Here is a 27,440-nt window from a genome sequence, read left to right as displayed (position 1 = left end):
ACGCTGTCTTCCACTGAGGTGGAAGGAGCTTCGTCAGCTCTTTAAACACCCTCCCACCTGCTCCGCAAACAGCCCCTTCTCGGCTCAAGAAGCTCTTAACGCTCGCCGCACCGTGCTGCGGGTCTCTTTGGGGAGATTTTAAAAGCAGCCTCTTCAGCAGCTGACTCGATACTTCACCTGACATCTATGCGGTTCACGAAATTACCTGTTTTCCTTAGAGCTACACAAATAAAGGTCTACTGTACAAGGGGGGGGGGATGTTTTATTTGTTATATTCGCTTGAGAGAGGGGAAGAGGATCCTTTTTAATACAACAGGCTTTCTACTTTGATGATGATGGATGGTTACATCCATTCTTCACTGACAATCAAAAAAGGAGAACAGAATAAAATATAAGAATCTGGCACGCGAAGAAACTTGGGGGAAGGATATAAGGTAGGGTTCAACCAAAAAGGAAAAAACCCACTAATTTTTGTTTTTGTCTTACTTATCTTTGCTTTTCTGTATATTTGCATATAAGGAGATAGGAAAACCAAAATTACGTTTCTACCTGTTTTATAAATAGAAAATGAGCCCACAATAAGCCAATTAAACAGTATTTCCTCAGCAAGCTCAGAAAGTAAGGATGGCTTAGGTGACAACAGGTCCAAGAACGTGGCCATGAACTCTCTTAAGGAGAGTTCAAGTCTGTTATTTTAGGACTCAGGGGCCCCTGGCACTCAAGTCACTCTACCCCCAGCAGTCTTATTATCTAGAACTGTGAACATCTTCCAATTTTCTGCCCTCTGCACAAGCTGATCCGTGCTAAACTCAGAAGGAAAATATCCCAGGATAAAATGAACAGAATCTTTTTATCTTCATTTTAATTCCAGTATAGGTCACATACAGTGTTAGGTGAGTCAGGTGTACGATACAGTGATCAACGCTTCTATACATTACTCAGATCTCAGTATTAACACTATCGTTTAACTTCATCAATGGTCCCCTTTGTGGGAAGAGGCGTTGCAGGATTTTTGGTAGTTACAGAATCGTTATGATTGGTGTGAATGTGGATGTTTCTGGATTTTGCCAATGAACAGTTTCTACTGGCAAACACGCTGCCTTCCTTTGGCTGAGCTCGATTACACTCTTTATTTACAACACTTCAGGTAGCCTGATACAGGGAAGCATCTGGATTTTAAGATGATATTTATCATTGGGTTCATTAAAAATTTCCAATTGGGTAATAATGTGCCCCTGACTTTCTAGACTTAAAAAAAAAAAAAGTCAAAACAAAACAAAACAAAAACAAGAGGTTTTTGAGGATCTAGTTTGACTTGCTCTAAGAGGAAGTAATCATTTTTACAGTTTGAAGTAAAAGCATTTAAGAAGTAATAAATGCTAATATTCCACATTTTTGTGGACTCTAATGATGATTTTAATGGAAAATGTTGTTTATATGTTACTGAACAATAGTAGTGATATTTTATGAATAGGAAGAGTCTATGAAATGCCTCTGTAACTTTATGCAGCACTGGCTGCTGTTGCAGAAAATTCAGTTTTTTAAAAATATTTTCTCCATACGTGCAAATTTTTCATCACATTCTTTTTTTCTTTTTCCGTTGTAGTATTTGTCAACCTCAAAGATATTTAGATTTTCTCCTTGCAATATACCTTTGATCGTTCATTCTTTCTTAAAAACAAACTGACACATTCATCGCAGAAAGCTTGTTTTCACCACTCACTTTGAAACCCATTCATCCCAAAGTGAATTCCTGTGACTATCAGTCCAGCAAACACTGGCCATTTTCGTTAAGTTAGAAAGATGGTTTTTGGGAGGGGAGGAAGGGAGTGTCAGAGTCAAGCATCTGTATTAATCACATGACTCCCAAGTTGACAGTTATTGGTATGTTCGAGTTTGAAACAAAAATTCATGTTAGTTTCTGCTTAATAGACTTTATCATCAGCAAGCCAAGAAGATCCCATATTCCTTGTCTGGCTGTGCCTCTTATTATATAAGCTCCAGTTTTGACAAGCCTTATCCCAGATGAAAGGTATGTTTTATTTAAACAGACATCCAAGTTAAAAGTGTGCCTCTTTAAATTTTCATCATGCCAGAAAGTAATGCCTCAGATGCTGGGTAGAGATCCCGTCAGAGCAAGCGGGCATATTCTTGCCACCATTGGGCTCACTGGCCTGCCTTTTCTGCTACAGTTCACACAATTCCGCCTCCCTGCACACGAAGGGACGTTGATGGTGGCCTCCCCTCCCTCATTTCCTGGCTCCACAAGAAATGAGTGACTGTCATGTCTGGCGAGGGGAGGCTCTCTGGGGAGCCCTGCTGAGCGGACAACACTCCTGATTCAGGAAGTGACTCTTTTACTTTCTCGGAGGCTGCCGGATCTCCGGGGCCGCGATGCTGGCTTCTCTCTCAATCCTGTCCTCAGGCATGCGGGCAGCTGCTCCCCGTGCCCTCTGCCTTCCTACTAGACCATGTCTGGGCCCCGGAAGGCCAGTAGGCCACCCTCAGAGCCTGCTCCCTTCTGTTGGAGGTAGGTGGGGGAAAAGGTCTGTGGTTCTCATCTCACAAAGGCTGGGGTGCCGAAGCATGAAATGCTCGTGTCAGGAGCAGCAGACCCTCTTCAGACCATGATCCCTGGCCCAGCCCTGCCCGTTCTGCAGAATGAAGTACTACAGATTTCCAGTTGAGTACTGGACCGAGTTTGTATGTTTCACCTCCCAAAGGCTGGAGCAGAAGACAGGCCAGAAGCAGGATTGTAGCACCCGATTCCCTAACATGTCCATGAGCGCACGTGTGTGAGACCTCTCACTGTGTGGTTAGGTAGCTTTTTGGTTTGAGAAAGCCCAGAAGACCTTTCGGCACACCCAAAGGTAGATCGTGGTCTTCTTCTGAGTTGGTGTCTGAGATTTAAATCGGTCTTTCAGTAAGTAACAGGGGTGAGTGGCTGCTCTGGCGGCCAAGGAGACATGGAAAAGGCAGGCAGAGAGGAGGATGAGGAGGGTGGCAGGCTGGGTCCGAGGGGGAAAGCTAACAAAGGCATCTCCCCGTGGACACCCTTTGGCAGGGAAGGTTAGGAAGCTTTGACATGTCTCAGTTTCAATGCCTGCAGCTGTGTCCTGAGCGTCTCCATGGAGCCATCTTCCTGTGTCTCTCAGCTCTAGAAGAGTCGATTACTGAGGACAGCCTTCGTGGTGTTTGGGGTAAGGGAGACGCCAGGATAGGGTCAGCGCAGGGCCGGGCGGGGCAGGGAGAGGAGAGAGGCCATAGAGCCAAGAACAGTGCTGGGAACGAGAGCTAGCGGGGAGCACAGCTGCAGCGCCGGATGACCAAGGGCGGATGCAGATGAAGAGCACGCACCTGCCAAGCCTCTACTTGCTGCCGGCGAATAGCGGCACGTGGCGCTGGGCCAGGGTGGGGGGTGGGGAGATGACCTAAGGCACGATCAGGAGTTATGGGTTATCTGGGAATTAAAGGATACTAGATATTGTTTAGTGTTTTTATTCGTACTTTGTCTTCAGCTCTATCTGGAATGTTCTAACCCTTAAGATATTACCTTCCATTGCCAGTTAATTTTCCTTATGTTCATGTCCTATTATGGAACGAGACGGAATGGGCTTGAGGACAAGGAGTAGATAGAAGCTTCTTCGGATCTGCCCATGTATCTAGCACACGGTGAGTCTTCAACAGATACTATCTGATTGACAGGATACAAAAACCCTGATGAACATGGATGGGTATGTATTTTCTTTTTAAATGATGACTTTAACATGCACAGTTCCAACCAAGATGGCTGTTAAGAGCTCAGGACCCAGGGCAGGACGGCCTGCATGTGAAGGTTTGAAGAAGGGGCTCCACATAAACTGTGTTGCCTTGAGAAGACTCAGCATCGTTGTGCCTCCACGTTCTGTAAGGTGAGCGTCCTATCAGTACCTCCTTTAAGGAGTGGTTCTGAGGGTTTGTAATACATTCAAAGAATGTGGAACAATCCCCAGAAGCAGCGCCATGCTACATGCTCTCGTCTTCCTGTCTCGCCAGCTCCATACTATGGCGCCATCTTGTAATTTCCCAATTTTTTTAGGCAAGTCCATTTGTCTTCCTTCCTGAGCCTTGAACAAGACTTGAACAAGAGCAAGCGACCTTCAGCCCCTTGGCTCACTCTCCTTGAGGTATCCTCTGGAAGTGCTTGAGGGGTCAAACTGAAGGGACTCCAGTCAGTGTCCTTCTACCCAAGGGCTGAGACAGGAGACGGGTGGCTCAAACCACCTCAGCCACGGATGTGAGCCAGAAGTCAACGGCCCTTAATACTTCAAGTCTAACGGGTCTATAAGAACCTGTCCTCTCCTTCCAAGAAACTGGGGTATCGGCTCTGGCCCCAGAAGCCTCTTAAAGTTCTGCATCAGAGGTCTCGAGTGTGCGGTGTGTACAACACCGATGTGGAAAATGACCTCCCGAATACGGGAAAACAATCTTAGAATGTTCCTTGATATTAACTGTTAATTCTGACTTTTACTAAATATAATTTGATAATATTGTCTAAGACGTATGTAATTTACAAGGAAAGGGTATACACCCATGTTAACGGCATATTCTCGAACGTGTGTGTGTGTTCTGATAGAAACAGTTTCTGGGGTTGCAGGGTTAGCTAAGAAAGTGTAAGGATGTGAAATAAAATACCTTAAGTGTAGAAACAGGGAGTAACCTGAGCTGGTGGAGAGAGAGAACTTGTGGCTTTATACTTGGGAGCTGGAGAGAGGCGGTTTCTCCCCACCTGTCATCCCATCCATCCATGCACTTCTGGAAATGTCCATATTATTACATAAATCAGCAGATGTCCTCAAAAATGCCTCAAGTTCAAAAGGGCAGGCTGGGGTGGGGTCTTGGATATCCGGATGCCATAACCTCAGCAGCTCTCTGCTGGGGCAGAGATTACTGTTACTGAGAAAACTCGGGCAAACAAATCTTCTTCTCTGATACGCTTAGAGGACCTGCTACCTTCCCTCATAGAAAGGATGAAGCCCTTGTTCCTTCATTCAGTGCCGTGCTCCGCTGATGGCTTAGAGCAGGGGTCAGCAAACTTTTCCAGAAAGTAAACATTCTCAGCTCTACCAACCATATGGTCTCTGTCACAACTGCACCTCAGCTGTGATGGCCTGGAAGCAGCTAGAAATGATACGGGCACACATGGGAGTGGCTGGGCTCCAGGAACTTCATTTATAGACATTGCAATTTGCATTTCCTATAACTTCTCCATATCAGAAGATACTACCCGTCTTTCATCTATAAACCGTTTAACAAGGTAGTAATCATCTTTAGCTCATGAGCAGGATTCAGACAGGTGGTCCAGCTGGGTTTGGCCCAGAGCTGGAGTTTTCAGACCCCGGGCTCAGAAAAAACACCAGTTTTGTTTTGTTTTAATTGGTTTTTAAAATGTGAACATCTCATGTCATTAATGTGACATAGAAGAATGAAGTATTTTTTTCTTAGTGTAGATAAATTTCTGCAAAACCCCCAAGTTTATTAAGAAAACAATTCTAAGAGCCTATGAATACAGGAGAGAGAAATGAACATAATCCCTTCTGTGGTCAGTGTCTTCGCAAATTACATACTGAGCATCGCTGAGGTTATCTCTGTCTCTTGTAAGGGGTGCGTGGACATAAAACCACCTTTGTTACTAGTATGTGGCCAGCTCAACGTTAAAATAGCCCAACCTCAGACAGGAGTGGTTCTAGCAGGCCAAAGGATGAGAGAATTCTGACAGAAGAATAAATGGGTATTCTTTTGAATCTGAACTAAGATATGTATTATTAACATCGGATGGCATTTATGATGTCAAAAATGAAAGAAAGCATTTTGTGCCTTTCTTCTTATGATGCAGTAAAATACTGAAATGTACATATCAATAATCAACCATAAAAGCGACTTCGCTGGCCTGAATTTCAAAACGTGTAATTTAGTATCATAATGCAGTTAACAAAATTGCTATGCTCTGCTTTGTGGTTCCTGGAAGTTGCCATGGTCTGAAGATGCAGGGAGGTGTGTGCCAAGTTCTGGAGCAAAGCTTCAGTTTTCCCATGCCTGAGGCCCTGTTCCAGGGTAACACGGGTCATTTGAAGTGAGGGACAGAGCTCTGCTGTGTACAAACCGGCAGCATCATATTTTCTAAGTTTACTTAGCCATGGGAGGCTTTGTAATAAGTATAGTTCTCAGCATCTTAATTATATCAATTTTGTAGTTAGATGAAGGCTCTCTAGCACATTTAATCATGACATTTGACCGGTTATTTTGCAAATGGCTACATATTCTGGAAAACACTTGCCTTTCTTCGTGCAGCCTGTGGCTATGCTCAATTCAAAATATATATTTAACCCAGGAGAGCCCTGTGGTTGATTGAATCGGAGGCAACTGTCGATATTCAACTTTTAAATAATAATTCCATCTGATTCAACCTGATAGAGTCTATGAAGTAAATTCTCAGTTGGCCCTACAAGACATGCTTCATTTTTAGTAAATACGGTTTCCCCAAGCTTGCCAACTAGGTAGGCTATTGTTAAAGAACACTTAGATGCCTTAGGCACATGCCTTTTATATCCTGTGTAATGACAAGGCTTTGTTGCAGTACTTAAATTCATTAAATATGTGGATGATGACATACAAAAAATCAGCACTCTTTCTTTCAGTGTGCCTGTTAGACAACAGAAGCATACAACCCTCATTAAACTTCTTCCATTTAAAATATCTTCAGGTAGCTAAACGAGTCGTACTTGGTTTCTCTTTATCATCCCAGACGTTAATGATAGAAGCAGACCATATGCTTGTGAGCAGAGAGGGCACGGATGCGGACGGACACACACACACACACACGCACAGCCCTTTCATGGGGTCCCGAGCAGCCCCCCATGTCCCCGCCCCTATGGACAGGACACCCAGAGGTGTCTTGAATACACACCTGTGCTCGTGCGGTAAGTGCCCGTGTGTGCTGGCGGCAGAGGGTCCCCCTGGCTCTGGCTGAGACTCCTCATAGGGGGCTTCTGGTAGACGCGGTCCTCATAGATGGGGTCTATGTGGTGCTCCGGGGACTGCAGAGCCCGAAGCTCCGGGCCCAGGTGGCCGTGCTGGCTGCTGTATGAGGCCCGCGACCCAGCTGAAAGAAATTAACAGGCGACATTGAGCCCCAACCGACATCCAAACAGAACTCGCTTGAGCAAAACCATATTTGAATTTTGGTGTTTTTTTGCACAGAAATGTTGAAATCTGCAGAAAATCAAATGAATAACATGAAATGGCAGCAATATGTCGAGCTAATCGGCTTATCGGCATCACCCAGCTGCCTTGCTCGGCTCCCAAACCTGATCTCCCTATAAGGATGATAATGATTCGGAGATAAAACCACCCTGCACAGGGCCGGGGAGACATCGCTTGTCTCGGCCTACCGAACGTGGCTGGCTTCCTCACTAAAGCAACTGGGTGGGCGAGTCAGACCTAAAACCCTCTTATTATCCCAGAGCCCTTGCACCTTCAAGTTTGCAACAGAAATGATCATTTGAAAGGATGACCCAATGAATAAGCCATGACGGCAAGCCATCCTGATGGTGTTCCTGAAAACTGAAGCAGAATTCCTTCTCGTCAGCAGTTTCTTCCTGGAGAATGAATGGACTGAAATACCCTGACCTACAATGGCCTAATTCCCTGAGAGAAGCAGAGTTTAAAGGAACCGACATGCGAGGCACATTTTTCTCTTTCCCGCCTCCAAACCGAAGCCCCTGCATGTAGTGTACCCTCCTCCGAAAAAGGCACAAAGGGCCGTCCCTAACTGGTTTAATGCGTACGGTGAGGCTACGCACCCCTGGCCTGGTAGTCTCTGTAAATCATTATCTGTGTCACTTCGTTGCATTGTACGGGGAGAGGTGTCACTTCGAAGCGACGCTGTGGGCCCGGGAGCTTCTGCAGACGTGAGCAAAGAGAGGCTGACCTGATACCCAGGCAGGAAGACGTTGACTGAGAGCCAGTATTTTCCCCTAGGTACAGCCAGAATCAGAGGAGCTGAAGTGCCTGGAGAATGTTCTCCACTGGGCCAGCTGGGCTGGAGGACACCGAGGGACCAGGAAGGATGTGGGGCAGCAAGGAGAGATGGTTATCGAATGATGGTGAGTGGAGAGAACACACGAGAACCCAGTGCAGCTAACAGTCTTCAAAGTCTTCAAAGCTGAGATCCAGAAGGCACGCTGGGATCTAACTGCCAGCTGTCTCTGAACGGCCCGAATTCGGAGCTCTCCCTTCCAGTCTGAAGCAACGGGGTTGTGGAATTCTTGATGTCGCTGGTGTCTTCGGGCAGCTCTGCCTCTGTGAGCTGGTCCGAGGCTTTCCCTAGTGACCACATTAGCGTCAAATTCCTCAATGCTCAGTGACTGCCCTGCTTCCTCAGGATCATGTGACCCCAAGGATTTTAATACTCTCACCGAGAATCTCTGAGGAAAAACCCATTTGAGAGTTCCGAAGGTGCTGGCAGAGAAATCCATTATAACCATAGATTTTACACAGGTTGTTTAAATAAACAAAACAGAGCACGTCTGAATGACTGAGTGCTGGGAATTCTACGAATTCAGTGTTAATAAAAATTACTGAATGTTTTGAGGAAAGGGAAGGAATAGAGCTAGCAAGTTCCTTACCTTTCCATTTCCTAGTAATTAAATAAGTTCTGATTTAGACAGCGTTCAGATGAATGATAGATTCAAAATAACTGTTTTGCATAATTAGGTTCATTGCATCTGATTTATCAAATGCCAACATCACACTGAATATTATCTCATGTTCATAGTTTCCAGGAATATATTTAAGGATGGGATGCCTTGAGTTCCTGCTGTCAATTCTTCCTTCTTCTGGAGGGTTTGATAATATTGCCAAAGACTTAACGAGTGTAAAAGCAAGGAAACAGTCATTATATCCAAATGTCGTAGAGTTAAATGAAAGTTATCCATCACTGGTAGATTCAGAGTTATAACTTTATCACCATTCCTTGACTCTACGTCTCTAAAAACACCCAAAACAAGCAACCAGAGGATCAGATGATCTTCTGAAGGGTGGTGTGATCTGAAGGCCGTGTGAAAATCTTCTATTACAAGCATTAACTGCACTTGAGGAAATCTACATTAGAACCATGAATCAGACATTAATGACCAAGGGTCCCAGTCAAGGAGCGAGAATCTTAAAGTTTACTTTAGTGTTGCTTTTTAATGGATGACTGCAAAGATCTCAGGAAAGAAGTCCAAAAGGCAAAGAAAGATTGAAATGTCCAAGAAGAGGTGTGATCCTTTTTAGAAAGCATAAATTAAATCTGCAAATTAAAGCTTGCAAACATTTGCTGATCCAGGAGGAAGCCAGCAACAGATCTGCAGGGAGTCCTTGACATGGGAGATGATCATGGAGCTGGAAGGGCTTGTCTCATTCCTCCACACCACACCTTCCTTGGGTCAGAGTCTGGCAGGCACTGTTTTCATCTGACCAGGAATATGAAACCTTTATCCCTTCTAGACTGATGTACAAACAAATTTCTACATGCTGAATTTTATATGAGTTGTTCCTATGCACCGGTTAATCCCTACTAATCAATAGATTCATCCACTCAATACATATTGGCCTGGTGTCTGGAGAACCTCAAGAAGTGGAAGATGCCAGGATGCTTAAGACAGACAAGGTCCCTGGCCTTGAAAACAAGTCATCCCACTCAAGGAGGTGCAGAGATAAAGGTACGGAAAATAAGTAGGGTAAGGGGAGAACGGACAGAGTGTTGGTGGGGCACTACTATTTTGATAAGGTGGCCAAAAAAGTTCTTTTTGCTTATCTGGCATTTCAGCAGAAAACTTCACCAGGCTAGAGAGAGAGCCATACTGGAGGAAGACACACGTGTTTCTCAGAGAGAACCAGCAGCACAAGCAAAGGCCCTCTGAAGAGATTCATTTCATGGTATTTATAGAAGTGATCTTACTAGGACCTATTTAATCCATATTGTCTTTAAAAAGAAACACAGTTAGTGTATGGACACTTCGTGAGTTCGGACAACAACTGGTTGTATGAACCGAATAGATTTTCTTTGTAACTCAATTTCACAATCCCAGCAACCACATTAGCAAGGGGAGGTGGAATATTTGATGGAAGATCACACATGGGAAGCTCATGAGAACTGCACAACTCAGAATTCAGCCCAAATTTTACACACACACACACACACACGCACACACACACACATACAGAGTCTTTGAATTTTCATTCCTGAGATCATGATTAATTCTCAAATCTTCATTTGTTTCCCCAAGAATCATCTGGGGAAAACTCTTTGAAAGACTGATTCCTGGACACAACCCCAGAAGATTCAGACTTGGTCCATCTGAGCAGGTAGAGGCAATGTGTGTTTAATGGGCAATAACTCACTTCATGATTCTGAGAGATGCCTGTTCTCGATAAACAAGGGAGAGAGGAGATAGGCAGATTTAAAAGAGAGAGAGAAATAGCTAATATGTTGCAACACTCAATTTATCATTTCTTGCTTTTTCCAAATAATATAATTTACTACTACATTATACCAGTTCCTTTACTGGACAGAATGGAAGACGTGCATTCTGGTTTCCATTGGGATCCATTTGCATTCTTCTATCTCCATACTATCTAATTTATTCCCCTTTCATGTGAATACACTTGCTCTTGTGAAGAAAAAGGCATCTGCATATTTTCATTTGGATATACTAATACTAGGTTCTTAAGGACATACTGCCATTGGTCTCTTCTCTTCCAATCCGGGAGCCAGCTGTAGGAGCTCACTGGCAAGGACATGGAAGGAGAAAATGAAGACCTAAATGACACAAAGTTCAGCTGGCCAGAGCAAGCCGACTCAACATGAATGTGAACTGGAGGCGAGACAAGGGTTTTCATTTCTGAGATAAAGAACTATGTTCAGAAAAAGAGCTATGAACTTCCTGGGCTATGCAGGAAAGTCCAAAGTAAAATCTCAGCATTCAGTTTTCTTAAAAATTGGGAATCTAGTTCATACATCGATGTTTATTAGTGAAACTGCATCTCGGAAGGGCAGAATAGAAATTCCAAAGAGAGCTGTGGTTTCTGGAATGGGAAGAGATTTTCCCCTCGCAGATTGCCACCGCATGTCTTCCTTACCCAAATGCTGATCTCAGGGATATGACCCCTGATGATACACTGACAATGATACCAAGAAATAAGCACTTTTAGAAATAAAAAGCAATTTTGGTTAACAATTCAGTATTATAAATGTGTGCTAAGTAAATTGCTGAAAGATACAAATATTACATCCTAGATCTGAGGGATACCTTGCCATAGTAAAGACTTAGCTTGTTTAATTCTTGGTTTTTGCTTTTGATGCAAATCAAAATTCCAAAACCTACTCCCTACTTTGATGCTAATTCACAAGTTAATTTCAGTATTTATTTTATTTTTTTAAAAGATTTTATTTATTTATTTGACAGACAGATCACAAGTAGGCAGAAAGGCAGGCAGAGAGAGAAGGGCGGAAGCAGGCTCCCCGCTGAGCAGAGAGCCCGATGTGGGGCTCGATCCCAGGACGCTGGGATCATGACCTGAGCCGAAGGCAGAGGCTTTAACCCACTGAGCCACCCAGGCGCCCCTAATTTCAGTATTTAAAGGAGCCCCAAAAGATTTCTTATGTACCTCAAGTTACATCCATGTGCTAAATTTCATTTGTAAATGATCGTTAATTCAGTGAATTAGTTTGACATCTCATCTAAAGTTGTTGCAAATGTTAAAATATATGAACACATTTCCTATACAGGCTATGAGCCATATTTCAGACAGACGTCTGGAAGGGAGACTATTAATTCATATAAACTGAATGATAAAATCTGCATTGGAACCTAATAATTTCAACGTAAGAGGCCATCTGATGATATAAATTGATTCTGTGGAAAGTCTGTTTTGGAAAGCTTTGGAAGATGCCCTCCTGTTTCATCGACTTCATAAATCCTAGATTTTCGTATATTATGGAAACTTTGCTGCTATCACAAATGACTTAAATGCTCATGCGGTTTCTGACAAGGTATAAAACACAGGATTTGTTCCGGTCACTTTATGATGGGCTTTCCAACTTAATGTAATTATGAAACCTCGCCACACCTCTTACCAAATACTGTAATCTATTGCCACCCCAGTACTTTCCATGGAGAATAATTTAAAAGTGAAAATCACATGGCCAGGAAGCAGCAATACAGGTGCCCATGGGAGTTGGTCCCCTATAATAGCAGGTGTCCCTCATTCTTGGATTTTCTCTCCAACCACGAGCATTTCTTCCCAAGCTGTGAGAAAAACAGGCTTCTTTTGTCTAATTCCTTTCGTGACAGGCTGGTGTGTGGAAAGTAGCAAGGCAGTGGTCTCGGGGTATAATGAGTGATGTCTGATATCTTTGCATTCTTAGGGTGGGCCGTTTCTCTGTTTATCTGCAGTCGTGGCTTCTGTGTCAGCAGTGGAGAGGATGGAGTGCTATGGCAAAACCACACCCAGCTCCGAGTTAAAGAAGAGCCTGTGGGAACACACTTGTCTAAAATGGGGACCGGTACCAGTGACACACAGCAGCTAAATATGGTGGATTGGCACCTGTCCTCGTTTCCGGCTTTTGTTTTATTTCAGGGTAAAGAGTAGCTCCAAATGAAATAGCCATGTTTTTCAGGGCTTCTCCGAACGCCATCGTCATGGGTCTCCTGATTAAAATTTTGGTTCTGACTCAGTGGGGGTTGGGGAGGGCCTGAGGTTCTGCGTTTCTAACAAGTTCTCTGGCAATGCTGGTGGTGCTAGTCTGCAGACCATCCTTTGAGAAGCCAGGGCATCCTAGTTTAGCTGCGGACACATTATCTTGATGGCTAGAGGACTTCAACTTTGGCATCCTTCTGCAGCCATATGGTTTCCTGCTTTTTCCCTGCCTTAGGAAGCAAGCATGAGTGTCTCAACAACGGTGCAGGTGCAAGGTGTAGCCAGATGATGGACCCTGGAACCTGGCTTCAGCGTGTGGCTGTGCTGGACGCTCCATGTGGGCGTCGTACTGGCTGCCTTGGTTTGCCTTGGCTGGGGTCAGGCTTCCCCACGTGGGATGCTGCAGAGTGACTGATCTTAGTTCTAGGTGCCCAAGGCCCAGACACTAAGGGACGTGTAAAAGGCTTTGTGAGAAGGCTAGCTTCTAAGGAAAAAAAAAAAAAAATCTTTCCTGTAGAGGGCAGACTTTTTGGATCTGGGTGGGCTGGAGTGTGTTTGCTGCTTTGCTATACTTCCCGGTGGATTCTGGGGAAGCAAGTGTCTAGGTTCCCTGCCTGCCACAGTGCATGCTTATGTACGGGTTCGGCTCAGTGCTTCTCAACCCTGGGAGGACATACGTGGCGTTTACCTGGAAGGCTTTTTAACAGTATTGCTGCTGGGGATCCACGCCAGACTACTGAAGTAAGACCTGAGGGGATGAGCCCAGGGACCGGAAGGGCTCAAACACTTCCCAGGTGTCTCTAGGAAGGGCTCTAGCTCTGAATGGTCAGGGTCAGAGCTGGTAGATTTGGGGCCAGATTTGGGGTCTTGAAGAATGCATGTCAAGATTTGGTCTTCAGCAGAGTCCCTAAGGCTGGAGATTTAAAACATTCATGGAAGTATCCATTCTTGAATGTGGCAGGAGGGAGTAACCCCTCTTGGTGGAAGGTGGAGTTTCTGAACTTTGCAGGAAGGCCACCCCTCTGCCAAGTTCACAGACTACAGACATGCACACACTGCAGGGCATTTCCTGTCTCTCCCATTCCTCTCACTTCTGTGGGTCCTCAGAAAATGTCTTTCGGTTGAACGCCATGTGATGTCTGGGCAGGGACACTGGGGCTGGGGGTTGCCCGATTTCCTACCTCCGGTGAGCGTGGGGCCCTTGCAGTGACAATCACAAATCCTGTGAACACTGAGAAATCTTTCTGACAGTAACTTCACTGTAACCACAACGATCCCAGTAAGAGACATTCCCGAAGAAGTTGATAGAATGACATCCAGAAACACTCCACCAGGACACCTCAAGTCCTCAGCAGACACATAGCAGATAAGAAATTAGCAGGGGTGAACTGTGAATTGTAACACCTTTGTATAGAAGGGCAACGGTAATTTGCCTTCAGACTTGTAATTAAAGTCTTCTGACATTAACTTGTAAACAAGTTTAATCTGTGAATGCTAATTTTACCCCGGAGGGGGTCTCCTGTTTAAAATTTGCATCTAACTCCTTCTCCACCCTGAGAGTGAAGCGTTCTGGGTGGAACTGACAGCAGCCAGGCGCACCGCTACCTATTGTCCTAATTAACTAGTGATGCGGAGCAGTCTACGATTTGGTGCTTTATTAATTAGTCACTTGCCAGAGTTTTTAATGGCCAGTCTCATATTCACATGGATGCTCTTCTCTATCAACAAGGCAGCTAAAATTCAATGAGTGTCATTTTATTTCTCGACAGCTGCTTCTCAATACCCCATCAGTGCAATACACGAACAGTACATCTGTGGTCTGGCTTCAGGACCTAATTACTATGGGTAACGATGGATATTTCCATGGAAAGGAGCCAAAACAAGGTGCTCCTGACCCATCTTTGTTGAGATGCAAAGCAGGACAGACAGAGTAACTCTGGCTTCTAAAGACCACAAGTCTTCAGAACTGAAGCAGAGTTTTCATTGTTTGTTGTATGTGCCCATCGCAGGGCACAGGAGGAACTCTCAATGCACAGACAAGGAGAAAGGCTTTATCAGACAAAAGTGGGCTTAAGTAGTTGTCTTCATTAAGTGGTTTAAATATTTTGTAATGTACGTGAACTAAGGTGTTTAGCTTCTCAGCATCTCAAACTCAGGTCTTTTTTTTTTTTTTTAAATCAGATTGAATTAGCTATACCGCAGAGAGGCTGTGCAAATTCCTTTCCAGAGATTATTTAGCTTTTATAATGCAAAGTTAAAAAGTATTCTCCCTGTATCATTCTCCTGCTCCTTTATGTATCTGACTAACACCCACAAAGAGGCTCTGCTGATAATTACAGAAGAAGATACCATTGATTTTCAATATAATTTATGGGGGGGGGTGAGGAATGCAAGTAGACACAGATTACTCATGCTCTATATTTACATTTTTTAAGTCCCTTGAATCAACACTTTATTTAATTTTTATCATTTTACTTGACATAATATTTGGCATGTAAGAAGAGAGCCTGAGAAGAGACGTTCTGTTGTGTAATAAACAGTTTTTAGGAGGATTAAAATTTTTCCTTGATTCTTTTCTGGTTAAAGGCTTTAATAATTGTGTGTTTTAGAATCTAATCAGTAACTACATTCTATATGCATAATTATCACTGGAATACCCTTCCATTTATTAAAAAATTAATTCCCTCATACAAGGCAACTCTGATGAGACCTCTGTGTAGTTATAATTCTCCCACCCTATTTCTCACCCATTCTCTTTATCCAAAGAAGTTACGACTGCACCACCAATTCGTATGGCTCGGTAGTGATGTACGTAATGTTTTCCCAGTAAAGAAATCGATCTGTGTTGACTCATGCAGTGCAAAACAAATACTGCGTATTTGCTAGAAGGCTGTCAAGGTGACGGGGGCTGTTTGTGGTCATGTCAACAATGACCAACTAATTGGCTCAGTCATGGAGGGACCACGGTATAATAGGCTTCTAACCAGCTGAGCGTATGAGCGTAAGACCTGAGTACCTGTGTGTGTGTGTGCGTGCGCAAGCGCGTGTGTATTTTCTTCATTCTAAAGAAAAAAGTATACAGACTTCCCTTTTCTGCATCAGTTATTAAAGGGAAGCTTATCTTGTAAAGGAGATTTTGACTTTATCGCGTTGTCAGTCCATTCTAGGGGAGCTCAAAGGCTAAAGTCAGAAACACCAGGAAATGCAGACAACATCTGAGATTCATTGTGGGCAAAGGACCTCTGTAACGGCACAGCACCTGTGTGCCCAGACACCATCTAGGAAGCCCAACAGGACAAAAATCAATGCTATCAGATTTATTTGAAGATACTTACAGAGCAAGCAGAAATTTGAGGGACCACTAAAGTCCACTCAACCAAAATAATGAATAGTTTTCTTTGGGTTCCCTTTGCTGCCAAGTTTCTCTAACTGCAGGATCCTGGCCAGGTCCTCAGTATACAGACCCCACAGAATAGGCATAATCTGTTTTTTATGATCTCTTCTCGAGAGCTATGTACAGAGCTGTTTGCTCTATAGGTCGGCCTGTGACATTCCACGGACTGCTGTCCTTGCCTCTGTGAATGCAGCAACCACAGCCTAGAAGATCCAGGAAGCCACTTTCTAAAGAGTTGGGAAACTCAGAGATGAGGAAACAGATATTTTATCTTAAAGATGTTGGACAGGCATTGAACCGAGTCTCTCTGGCAGCTGTTGGTACGTTTTTAATGGCTCACTCATTCTGAGAACTTGGAATCGCCGTGCTCCTCTCTATGCTTAGGACGACTTCCGGTTATCAGCGGGATGTAACACTTGCACCGGACAGTGGTCAGTCAAAAATATCTGTGGAAGGGTTCCTCAGGGACTCAGTCAGTAGAGCACACGATCCTTGATCTTGGGGTTGCAAGTTTGAGCCCCACGTTGGGTGGAGAGGTCACTTAAAACTAAAATCTTGAGAAATGTATTTGTTGAATACCTACTAGAAGAGCCTTGCTGAGGAGTTCTGAAATATGCAGGGGTCTCATCAGCTTCCCTCGGAGAGCCCACAGGCCCACTATTCAAATGCTTTGCCTGGACTGCAAGATAATTCAGGGTATTTTCTGCTTCGTATCAAAATCAGTTCTTTGGCAATACACAGCGCCACAATAAATACATGCAGACCCATTTGGGATCAGGCTTTAGAGATTCCAGATATTTCGTGTTAGTTATTCCACAAGAAATGCAAAATTTTACATGCATCTATAAATACATAAGTGTATTTATAGTATATAAATATGTAAGTGTATAAGTGTATGTATAGTAATTTTTGTCCTATTTTTAATATGCAAAATATGATTAGCAAAAATGGTAGATATTAGAACATATATACATGAAGTAAATACAGGGCAAATTCTTAACAACTGCAAAATGCACCTTAGTTAAATACAGTGGCAGGAGGGATTTTGATGTAGCCTTGGCCGCAAGCTGACTGCGTTTTGAGAGATGTTTAAGTTATTAATTATTTAAGGCTATTTGTACATCTACTAAAATAGCTGGTCTCCACATAATCCCGGTTGCTTAGATAAAAAGAAAATAAATATTGAAAAGCATCGTGTTGATTAAGGTAGACCTCTCTATTAACATGCACCATCCAACTGGTGCTCCCATGTGAAGTGAGTGGCGAGCACGGATGTCGGTTTGCTCAAATTAACCAACACCTGTGACCTAAAAGGAGTAATCAATGGAAGCTGACCCGGGAATATTTTACCTCCAATGTCCTGCTGACTTGAAGTTCAGCAGCACAGAGCCTGGAGAGCAGGAGAAACCCCCTGCCCCGGTGGGCCATCCGCCAGGATCTCCCCATTGCTGAGTTGTGGGGACCCAGCCAGGAAAGCACGGTGGGCGTGGCCAAGAGCGAACGGTACACCTGTGTTCTGGCTTCCAGACCTAATTACTCTGTGTGCATCTCCACACATAGTGTCCTTGCATTCTGTCATTCCCCTCCCTGATGGCACAGTGTATCTCAAAGCAGCTGCCCGGTAGACCCCGCTTCTGCCTGCCACCTCTTCGATCTACGGTGCTGAGGAAACGAGATGGATTCTCAGGGTTCAGGACCAGCAAAGCTTCTGGGGGCACATGGCCTGGCCTGGTTCTCAAAGAGGGAGAAGGGAATTGCACGTGAGTGGGTCCATTTCAGGGGAGGGGGAGCAGAACTGGTCCCATTTTAATCTGCTTCTCTTCAAACTTCCCCCACATCCTCACCCTGCCTCCGATCAATGTCTCAAATATCCTTGACCCCAAGTGAAAAGAAGCTTACAGGGCCTTCCAGATAACTGATGCTTTCAAAAAATGTCTCACCCCTTATCTAAAAAAAAAAAAAAAAAGAAGTGAGGCACCTGGGCAGCTCAGCCAGTTAAGCAGCCACCTTTGGCTCAGGTCATGATCTCAGGGTCCTGGGGTCAAGTCCAGCATCACGTTCCCTGTCAACGGAGAGTCTGCTTCTCCCTCTGCCCTTCCTCCTGCTCATGCTTTCTGTCTCTCAAATAGATAGAGAGACAGGCAGACAGATAAATAAATAAATAAAATTTTCAGAAAAATGATAAAATTTTTTTTTTAAGTGGGATAAAGAAATCCTTCTCAGGAAAGCTGTCACTAGCTCCCCAGTGCCTCCCCAATGTGGTCAGACCTTCTCTGAGGGAATGCAGGAGAGTAGACCCTGGACAGTGTGCAGCCAGCATGCCGTCCGTACCCAAGCCTAACCTTAAAGCCGCCAGAACTCATGCACCACTGGACGGCTCATTCATAACTGAGACCCGACCCTCCCAAGCTATAGGTCTCTTCTGTTTGCATCTGCCACAGCGGTGTTTTGTTAAACCCAACCTCAGATGCTGCCTCCACCAAGAATTGTTTCCTTTCCTGATCTCATCAGGATGTGCCTTTTGGGATGCTCCGGCCCTTGGGCCTCTCCCCTAGCTCGTATCACGACGACATAGCATTATAAGCTACTTTGGAACTAATGGCACTCCCACCCTCCTTCCAGTCCAAAAAGACCCCTGAAATGATCACTTCCATCTTATTTACATCTGACATTCCAGGAGAGCTTGGCTGGTGCCATGGTTCTCCACAGTAACAATAGTTAAAATTCACTGAGTCCTTGAATGTGGGCGTGCTAATGAACAACCGGCAGGAAGCGCTCCGTCCTATATGATCCTTGCAATGTCTTGTGTAATTGTCACAGTACTGTTATCCCCACTGAATCACACAATCTCAGAGAAGGCCCAGTTTGTTCCCCAAACAGGCCAAGCATGATTTCACCTCAGGACCTTTGCACTAGCCTTTCCCGCTGCCTGGGCCATTCCTCCCCGGATATGCACATATCTTTATCTTCCTATCTCATTGTTTCAAGGGTTTGCTCAATAGACACCCTATCATGGAGAGCTTCCCACCTGCCCCACCCTCCGACATCCCTACTCTCTTTCCCCATGACTCTTCATACTACAGGATATCCGACCCACAGTAGACCATACCTCCAAGAGGACAGGGCCTTTGGCCTCTGTTGTTTACAGGCCTGTGTCCACCACCTAGAAGAAAACTCAGCACAAAACAGGTGCTCAGGAAAGACTTGCTGAATTGAACTCAACCATCTAAGGTAACTGATGGAACCAACTAGTAATGGACACACCCACGTCTGCCTGGCCTCAACCATGCTCTTAACCATCGCCTCCTGGATTTGTAGAACCCAAAGCAATGCAAGAACAATTCCTCTTTCCTCACCTGCAATTACACTCATTATTCTTCCTCATTCTTTCACTTGTTCAGCCCTCAGATATTAAAATTACCCAGACTCTTTTGGGACTTAGGCCAACTTTCACAACTGTCAACATGTATGTTGCGGGTCCCACCTTTCCTTGTTTGCTAGCTTACTGCCCAGCTATGTCCGTCCCCCCGCCCCCCAACTGAGACTTCTCTGCACCATCCTGCTGGTCAGCATGCACTGTTTCCTGGGCACCGTGTTCTCCTCCTGTTTTATGCCCTTATTCACCTGGGACATATCCACCGAGTGCTGCAACTTTCTAGGAAGGGGGCATAGGAAATCCATTTTATCGGTTCTAGCAAGACTGAAAATATTTGATTCTGTCTTTGGATGGATAATTTAGATGGGTAAATCTAGGTATAGATTTCAGGTTAAAAATAACTTTCGCTCAGAACTTTGAGGGCATCACCTGGCTGTCCTTTACCCCTCCCCCTCCGCCAGTGTTGCTACTGCAAATCGGGAGGCATCTGTTTTACTTACCTCCAGTGGCCTTAGGGTGTTTATGCTGGGCCTTTGAAATTTCATGGTGCAGAATGGGGAAATGTCCTATTCTGAGCACGGGAGCATTTCCTATGAAGGTACAGGTCCCTCAGCCCTGAGGAACGGTGGCCATGTTACTTCTTTGGTAGCTTGCTTCCCTCCATTCTCTTTCTGGGACTCCAGTGTTAGATTTCTTGGCTGTGTCTCGTGTGCATTATCACTGCATTACTCTCAGAGCTTCGGTCTCCTTCCCTATATGGCTACCTTCTGAGGACTCGATTTCCTCGACTATTTCCCACTCGTTCTCTCAGATGTTTCATTTGGGAAGCAATATTTTTACAGCCTATAAAGATTTTCTTTTTCTTTGATCCTCTCATGTATCAGCCAGTTCTTATTTAACAAACACAAAATCTTCTTAAATCCTTCTCAGTACCGATTCTAACGTTTTTCCTTGTTTCCTTTAATCTCTTTTATTCTGTAAATTATGTGTTTCTTCTGAGAGATGGTTCATTTTCCTATTTTTTTTTCATGTCACTAATTCTCCCCAACTCCTCAGTAATCCCTACTCATTTATCATATTTGAGAAAGAAAAACCAGGCCGTTGTTTCTCCTACTCCAACATAAATGGAAGTATTCCCCACTAAATAACCCGGAGTTAGAATTTATGACGGGGAGGGTGGGGCAGATGGGTTGGCATCCTTCCTTGAGCATGAGAGGGTGAAGGGCAGCCCAGGCTTGTTCCAGCATACCGCCCACGTGCCTGTGTAATACAAACTTCGTCTCGGCCACCCGCAGCCAAGCTAGAGTCTAACTTTCTCAGTTTGTCCAGTTTCTTCAGGAGACCACGCCTGCTCTTCCCCTTGGAGTAAGCACTGGCCACAGGGTCGCCATCTTGGTAGCAGAGAGGGTATGTGAGTGGGAGGAAGAAGCTGACTTAAAGTTAGGCCAAGCACCGACTTCCAGTGAATCTCTCCATCTTTAGCCCCATGTCTCCCCCCAGACCCCAGCTCAACTCTGACAACTGAGCCTAAGAACTCACTGAAGACTGCCATGATGACAGAGCTGATTCTTGGGAGAAAATTCTATGTTTTAATTGCTCATCACTCCTATCTACTTTGCTTTCTAGAAAATTTATGGCCTGCTGGCCTCTGTGTTTTTGTCTCTCTTAGGGCTTATCCGTTGTAATTTTGTACTTTTTTTTTTTTTTCCTGAGGGTCTGGACAGAGGGGAGCCCAACGCATGGACAGAGTGTGCCATCTTGAACCACTGTCCAAGACACAGTCTCATTTTTTATATTTTCCTAGTTAAATTAAAGCATGATCAAAGTCATATAAGTGTCAGTGATACTGGAAAGGCTTTGGTAGAATTCTACATAAAGTGGTCACTTTCCTACAAAGGTACAGAAAAGACCTGTTTGCCCCACTCTAACTAGCAAGGCTGCCATGTGGTAGGAAGGGAAGGGAAGGTTTTAGTTTCTGTGGATCGACAAAAAAGACATGAGGTAGGCCTTCTGGGCCACCCAGCATCCCAAACACTTAGTTCCAGGTCCAGCCACTAACTTATTATAATGGGATGCTAAAATGACAGTCTCCCTTGCTGCCAGTTTGGCGTGGACATAGGACAGAAATCAGACGCCAAAACAAGAGTGACTTTATGAAGAATGTCTGATCACCATTTCTGTCCATCCTGGGCTCTAGGAAGACGGAGGCAGGGGTCCACAAGCACAGAGGATGTTTGCTGAAGACATTTTCGTCTCCGCGCTCTCCGAGGGAAAGCGTGGAGACAATGGGCTTCCACGAGACCACTGGGGTGTGAGTTCCCTGCTTGTAAAAACAGGTTCCAGAACTCTAAAGGCCAAACAGCGGGCGGGACAATCACTTTGTTGGCGGAGGCAAGGGAGGTCGCTGGGAGGCAGGAGAGAGAGTGTATTACGTGCCCGTCTAGAACACAGCCCGGACTGGGACTGAGCTTGGAGAGACAGAACTTCTGAGGAAGAAGCTGGGCCTGAGGGGCATGGCCAGCAGGGAATGCCCTGGAACTTCTGAGGCTGGAGAGGAGACCCCAGGGAGGTCTAGTTCCAACCCCCCCCCCCCCCCAGAAGTGCTGGTTGAAAATTAGCCTTTGCCGCCCTTGAAAGAAGATTAAAGTGTTGACTTATATCACAGGCTGGTCACATTCAAATTAGTAAATCTAAACTGGAAATTTTTGTTTTACTTAAAGGTGAGCAGAAAGTTCACGAAAACTGACGGAGTGTGTGTCCGCGGGCAGGGAAAGATCACCTCCGGGAAATGCGACTGAAATCAGCAGTGGCAGCCAGACACTGTGTTGCACTCGGCCCACGCCCCCAGGGCTGTGTGTTAAACAAACTTGCTCATTATTTGGGTAGAATTCCAGTTTCCTCTGAAACCTGACAGCGGAGCCTGCAAAGCTTTTACATGGAACTGGGTGGGGCTTCTCCCTTTCTTACAACAGGTGCACCCGGCATCATTAACAAGCCGAAGAATGGAGTGGAAATCACCAAATATGTGGCATTTGGGATCTCTATCTAGTATGTGATACTCTAAATACTCAGTTTAAGTCCACTTGGCAGAGGTCAGAGATGGACATGCCTTGACCAAACTCTTGTCCCTATGAAGCCAATTTTGACTGTAATCATCGGTTAAAAATTTGCCTTTAATTCATTTCATTTTTTGCCTGAAAATAAGCGTCTGAGGTTTGACTTAACTTTAATATGTACTTATAACTCAGATTTCTCCTCTAATAGGATTAATTTTACTCTAAAGCAGAAAATGAAAGGCTCATGCTGTTTCCTTTACAAAAGAGAACAAAAAAAACAGGTACTGGTAAAGTCATATCGAACAGGATATTGACACATTGTTGAGATATTTTTTGCTTTCTTCAAAATCGCTAGTTACTTAAATAAGTTAAAAAACTGGCACTGTATTTCAATATTCTTGGTGTTTCTCTTTGATAACAAAAAAATATACTGCCTCTACCCCTGTATCATGAAGATTTAAGAGTTTAGAGAAGCTGGACTCAAAGTGATCTAGGTTCCAATCACATCCCCCTCACTTCGAAGCCAAGTAACTCCAGGAAAGGAATTTCGCATGGAAAACCCTCAGTTTCCAAATCTGTAGGATGCGGCAAAAATCACACCTTCCTCCTTAAGTTGTTGGAAACCACATGAGATAAAGTTTGCAAAGTGTCCGACACAATGCCTGGCATGTAGCGAAGGCCTTATACAGCAGTAGGGGGTTTTTAAAAACATACTTCTATTCATCACGCACAAAAGGAATAAATTTAACTCTTAAACTCTCAAAAAGAAAAAAAATTAAGCAACCTATCAAGGGAGAAATGTAAGAACTAGTTATGCCATTTATTTAGCTTGCTTCCTCTACCAGTTATAAGTCATGATTGTTGAACAGCTACATTGCAAAACAGGTGTGTGTGGAGGGGTGGGGGGGTGGGGGGCAGGAGGAGTTTCTACAACTAGACCCAGGAGCAGGGATGGGCGATTCCAATGGCTTCCCAAGTGTTTCCCTGCCTGCTTCTTGTAAATCTACCCTCCACTCAGTCCTTGGAATGGGATTTTTAATGTACAACAGAATCATGTCAGCTGTCTGAGGGAGGGACGAAATTACACGCCTTTTACTACTCTACTCATCTCCTCTACTCTCTACTCTCACCCCCGCAACCCTGCACCCTCTCCCCCATGACCTCTGCCATCCATTTCTGGCACAGGAAACCCTGATCTGCCGGCACTCTCTACCCATCTCCCTCCCCACCCCTCCCTCCCCACCTTCTCTACTCTTGGACTTGGTTCCAGCTACCATTCCGCACTCATTCCGTCTACACCACTCAGCTCTGGAGCTACCACATCAAGGAGGCGTCCACGGCCCACATCTGACACCACGGTAAGATGTCCCTGCAGGATGTTCCCCCAGAGCCCACATCTACCGGATCCCAGCATGGGGGGTAAGACTGTCCATTCATGTATCTGTTCTGAAACCAGGTCTCTTGAGGGCAAAGATGATCTCTCACCCATCTCTGTTTGTCCAACACAGACACGGATACGTTTTCAGACTCAAAAGATCTCCTTCGTGTCTGAAGTAAAAATGGATGACTTCTTCCGTACACATCCAAGTTAGTATGGCGGTATTATTAAATGAAACGAATTGACTTTTACTGAGGCCAGTAATGTGCTAGTACCTTTTACATGTTACCTTATTTATATCTAAACTAGACAAATAGATACTACTATGATCCCCCAGATGGGAGAACAACTTCAAGAAGGTGTGTTATGCACACCCTGGACAAGGCAGAGCGGGGTTTCCACTCGGGCACCATTGTATGATGAAAAGACATACCATAGAGGAAGAGGAGGAGGTAGGAAGAAAACGTTCTAAGACGTCTTCACATCCTGATGACCTAACAGCTGAGAAATCACACTTTGCTAGGATTAATCTGAGTTTGGTGTTTTCTAAGAGCTGGAACTCCCAGATTTCTGCCCACACTTTATAAAGTTTGGCCACTGAGAAGATCTAGTGGGAAATGGCGGGGAATGTTCTTTACCAAGTGCTCCTACAACTGATGGTTTGAAATCCTCAGACAGAACTTTGAATCTCTGGAGACGATTGTAGCTAAGCAATAAAAACTGCTTGGAAAGAGTATGTACATTTTTTTAGTCTCCAGTTTTCCTCTTCCCCCTGTTTCGTGGACCAGCCCCGCCCCATCCCCCATCCCCACTCCCCATCCCCCCGCCTTCGGGAGGACTCCCCCAGCATCCTTCACTGAAACTCTTCCACAAGTCACTGAACAGTCTTCCTTTGCCTTGACTTTTTTTTTTTTTTAAAGCTTTTATTTATTTATTTGACAGAGAGAGATCACAAGTAGGCAGAGAGGCAGGCGGTGGGGGGGGGTGGGAGGGTGGGGAGGAGGCACCCTGCCGAGCAGAGAGCCCGATGCGGGGCTCGATCCCAGGACCCTGGGATCACGACCTGAGCCGAAGGCAGAGGCTTTAACCCACTGAGCCACCCAGGTGCCCCTGGCCTTGACTTCTTAATTGCACTCAACATAGTATCCTGATCTTCTGCCCTGAGACACTCTTCTCTTGGCTTCTCGGAAACGACACTGACCTACACTTGAGGTTCTCTCTTACTTTTGCTGCCTCCTTCTCAACTCCCAGACCTTTGTATCCGTGGGGGCCAATCAGTTTGGTCCATGGACCTCTTCTCTCTACACTTTCTCCCGAGGTGATCTCCTGTAGCTTCATGGTCTTCAATACCACCCACCTGCTTATGGCTCCCTCGTTTCAGTCTCCAGACTGGGCTTCTCCCCTGAACTCTGACCTACGAATCCAATTGTCTAAGTTCACGTGTATTTTGAGTCTGTTGGACAGACAGCCCATGTTCAAAACCAAGATCTTCATACTTACTAGCACTGCCTCTAATCCAACTAGATCCTCTGTAGTGGGCCCCACCTCAGCCCACAGGGACTCTGCTCTGGGTGTTGGGTCTGTGAGACAGTCTAGCCTGTGAGACAGTCTGGTCAGCTCTACCATATATATGAGGCCGAATACTACTTTTTATAACCTCCTTGGGTACCATCCTGACCCAAGTCATAATCCTCTCCTGCTTACATTTACTGCCATAACCCCTACTGGTAATCCGGCTTCTGCTCTTGATCCCTTACAATGGATTCTCCACACAGCAGCCTGAGAGACGCTGGTAGAAATGAAGTCAGCCCGTGTCACTCCACTGCTCAGGTCCTCAATGGCTCCCCACGGACTTGGCACAGCCGGCCACCTCAAGTCCTCAACAAGACTTCCGAGGCTCTCCCTCTCACGCCCACCCGGCGGCCCGGTTGGCGGAACTCATGTCGCTCTTTGCCTCCTCTCTGATCCATCCCCACCGGACTCTTTGCTGTTCTGCAAACATATCAACATTATCTGCCTTCACCAGCCTTCGAACTTGCTAGTCCTTCTGTTTGGCATGCTGTTCCCCAGGCATTAATATGGTCAGCTCCCTCGCTTCCTTCAGGACGGACTCAAAAGTCACCTTCTAATTACAGCCTTCCCTGGCCGCTCTACCAAAACTACTTATCTTGCTGACTTTCTGTCTTCTCCATTTGAAATGAGGCCAAGCAGTTGGGTTGGTATTGGTCACTGCTGTATCCCCAGGGTCTACATCAGTGCCGGAACGCAAGAGGTGCTGAATTATTATTAAATGAACGAACTCATTCAATAGTGAAAGTCACTTTCTAGCCCATATTTGTACTTCGTAGTTATCAGTGACCAATCTTCAAAATCACAACCCCGAACACCCAAAAGCTATTTTTCCGCCGTGACTTCAATTGTGCTTTCGATTAGCAAACCAGGTGGCCCCAACCTTTCCAATGCCTGGAATGGTATCAGGCACGAAGATTAGGGGTGGGGTCCCCAAGCTCCACTATTCCTGATTTCTTGCAAATGTTAGAGTCTGTCCCCATACCTTTCCTGGGCCATCGTTTTCTAATTTCTAAAGGGGCAATAGGGTCTTCTGCCACTCAAGAATTTATGCGGAGTTATAGAGTAATTTTAAACTCAAAAACCATCAGCAGCAATTTGCATGAGAAAAACCTTTAAATGCATATTTAAAAGCAAGCATTTGGAACAAATAACTCAAACATTAAAGTGTTCATTGTAGCTCTAAAATTAAGAATCCTCCATGGCACCTTGATTTTTTTTTTTTTTTCCTACCAGGTAGCATGATGAAATATGGTCAGAAAATCTGAGGAACAGGCACCTGGGTGGCTCAGTGGGTTAAAGCCTCTGCCCTGGGCTCAGGTCGTGATCCTGGGGTCCTGGGATCGAGCCCCGCATCGGGGTCTCTGCTCCGCGGGGACCCTGCTTCCCCCTCTCTCTGCCTGCCTCTCTGTCTACGTGTGATCTCTGTCTGTCAAGTGAATGGATAAAATTAAAAAAAAAAAAAAAGAAAATCTGAGGAACACCTGAAAGTGCAGAGACAAGAGAAGGCACAAGGAACTGTGGGGAGCTCGGGGAAGTGCTCCTCTGGCCAGCACCTCCCTGTCCCCAAACACACACACCCCCGACATCAAACTCTCAGAAACATTCATTCAAGATTTTACAGAGGATAAGCGATTTTCACCACATATTTACTTTTAAAACCTCTTCCTAAATTCAGTGATGGAAAGAGCAGAGAGGCTTTCCTTCTGCCCCATTCACACTCCCCAAACTCTCCAACAAACCCATACTCCGTATTTTCACAAAGACTACTGAGTGGAGCAAGCACGTGGTTAGGACATATAATCAGCAGGAGAAAGAGCTGGAAGCTAAACTCTTGGTTCCTTTCCCCAGGTTTGCACAGGAAATGAAGTGGCTGTTGGCAAGCCACAGGGCCCTCTGGGACTCGGGATCTGCCCGCTGTGGCCACTGAGAAGGGCAAGGAGG

The 27,440-nt window shown here is 45.1% G+C and overlaps 1 protein-coding gene across 2 annotated transcripts in view; it reads right to left on the bottom strand.

The window, feature by feature from the left end:
* CTNND2 (catenin delta 2) overlaps positions 1 to 27,440 on the bottom strand; it is a gene marked incomplete at its 5' end in the record, with an annotated part of 906,977 nt that overhangs the window by 357,103 nt on the left and 522,434 nt on the right. For both annotated transcript variants that reach the window (XM_080804204.1, XM_080804205.1), the window contains one exon: positions 6,947 to 7,141. In XM_080804204.1, the coding sequence (XP_080660330.1) occupies positions 6,947 to 7,141 (195 nt within the window). The remainder of the gene's footprint in view (positions 1 to 6,946; positions 7,142 to 27,440) is intronic.

The sequence above is a fragment of the Martes martes genome, assembly GCF_963455335.1.
Source record: "Martes martes genome assembly, chromosome: 5".
NCBI classification, from domain to species: Eukaryota; Metazoa; Chordata; class Mammalia; order Carnivora; family Mustelidae; genus Martes; species Martes martes.
The sequence above is the reverse complement of the archived record's forward strand: the minus strand, read 5'-3'. Positions and strand labels throughout refer to the sequence as shown.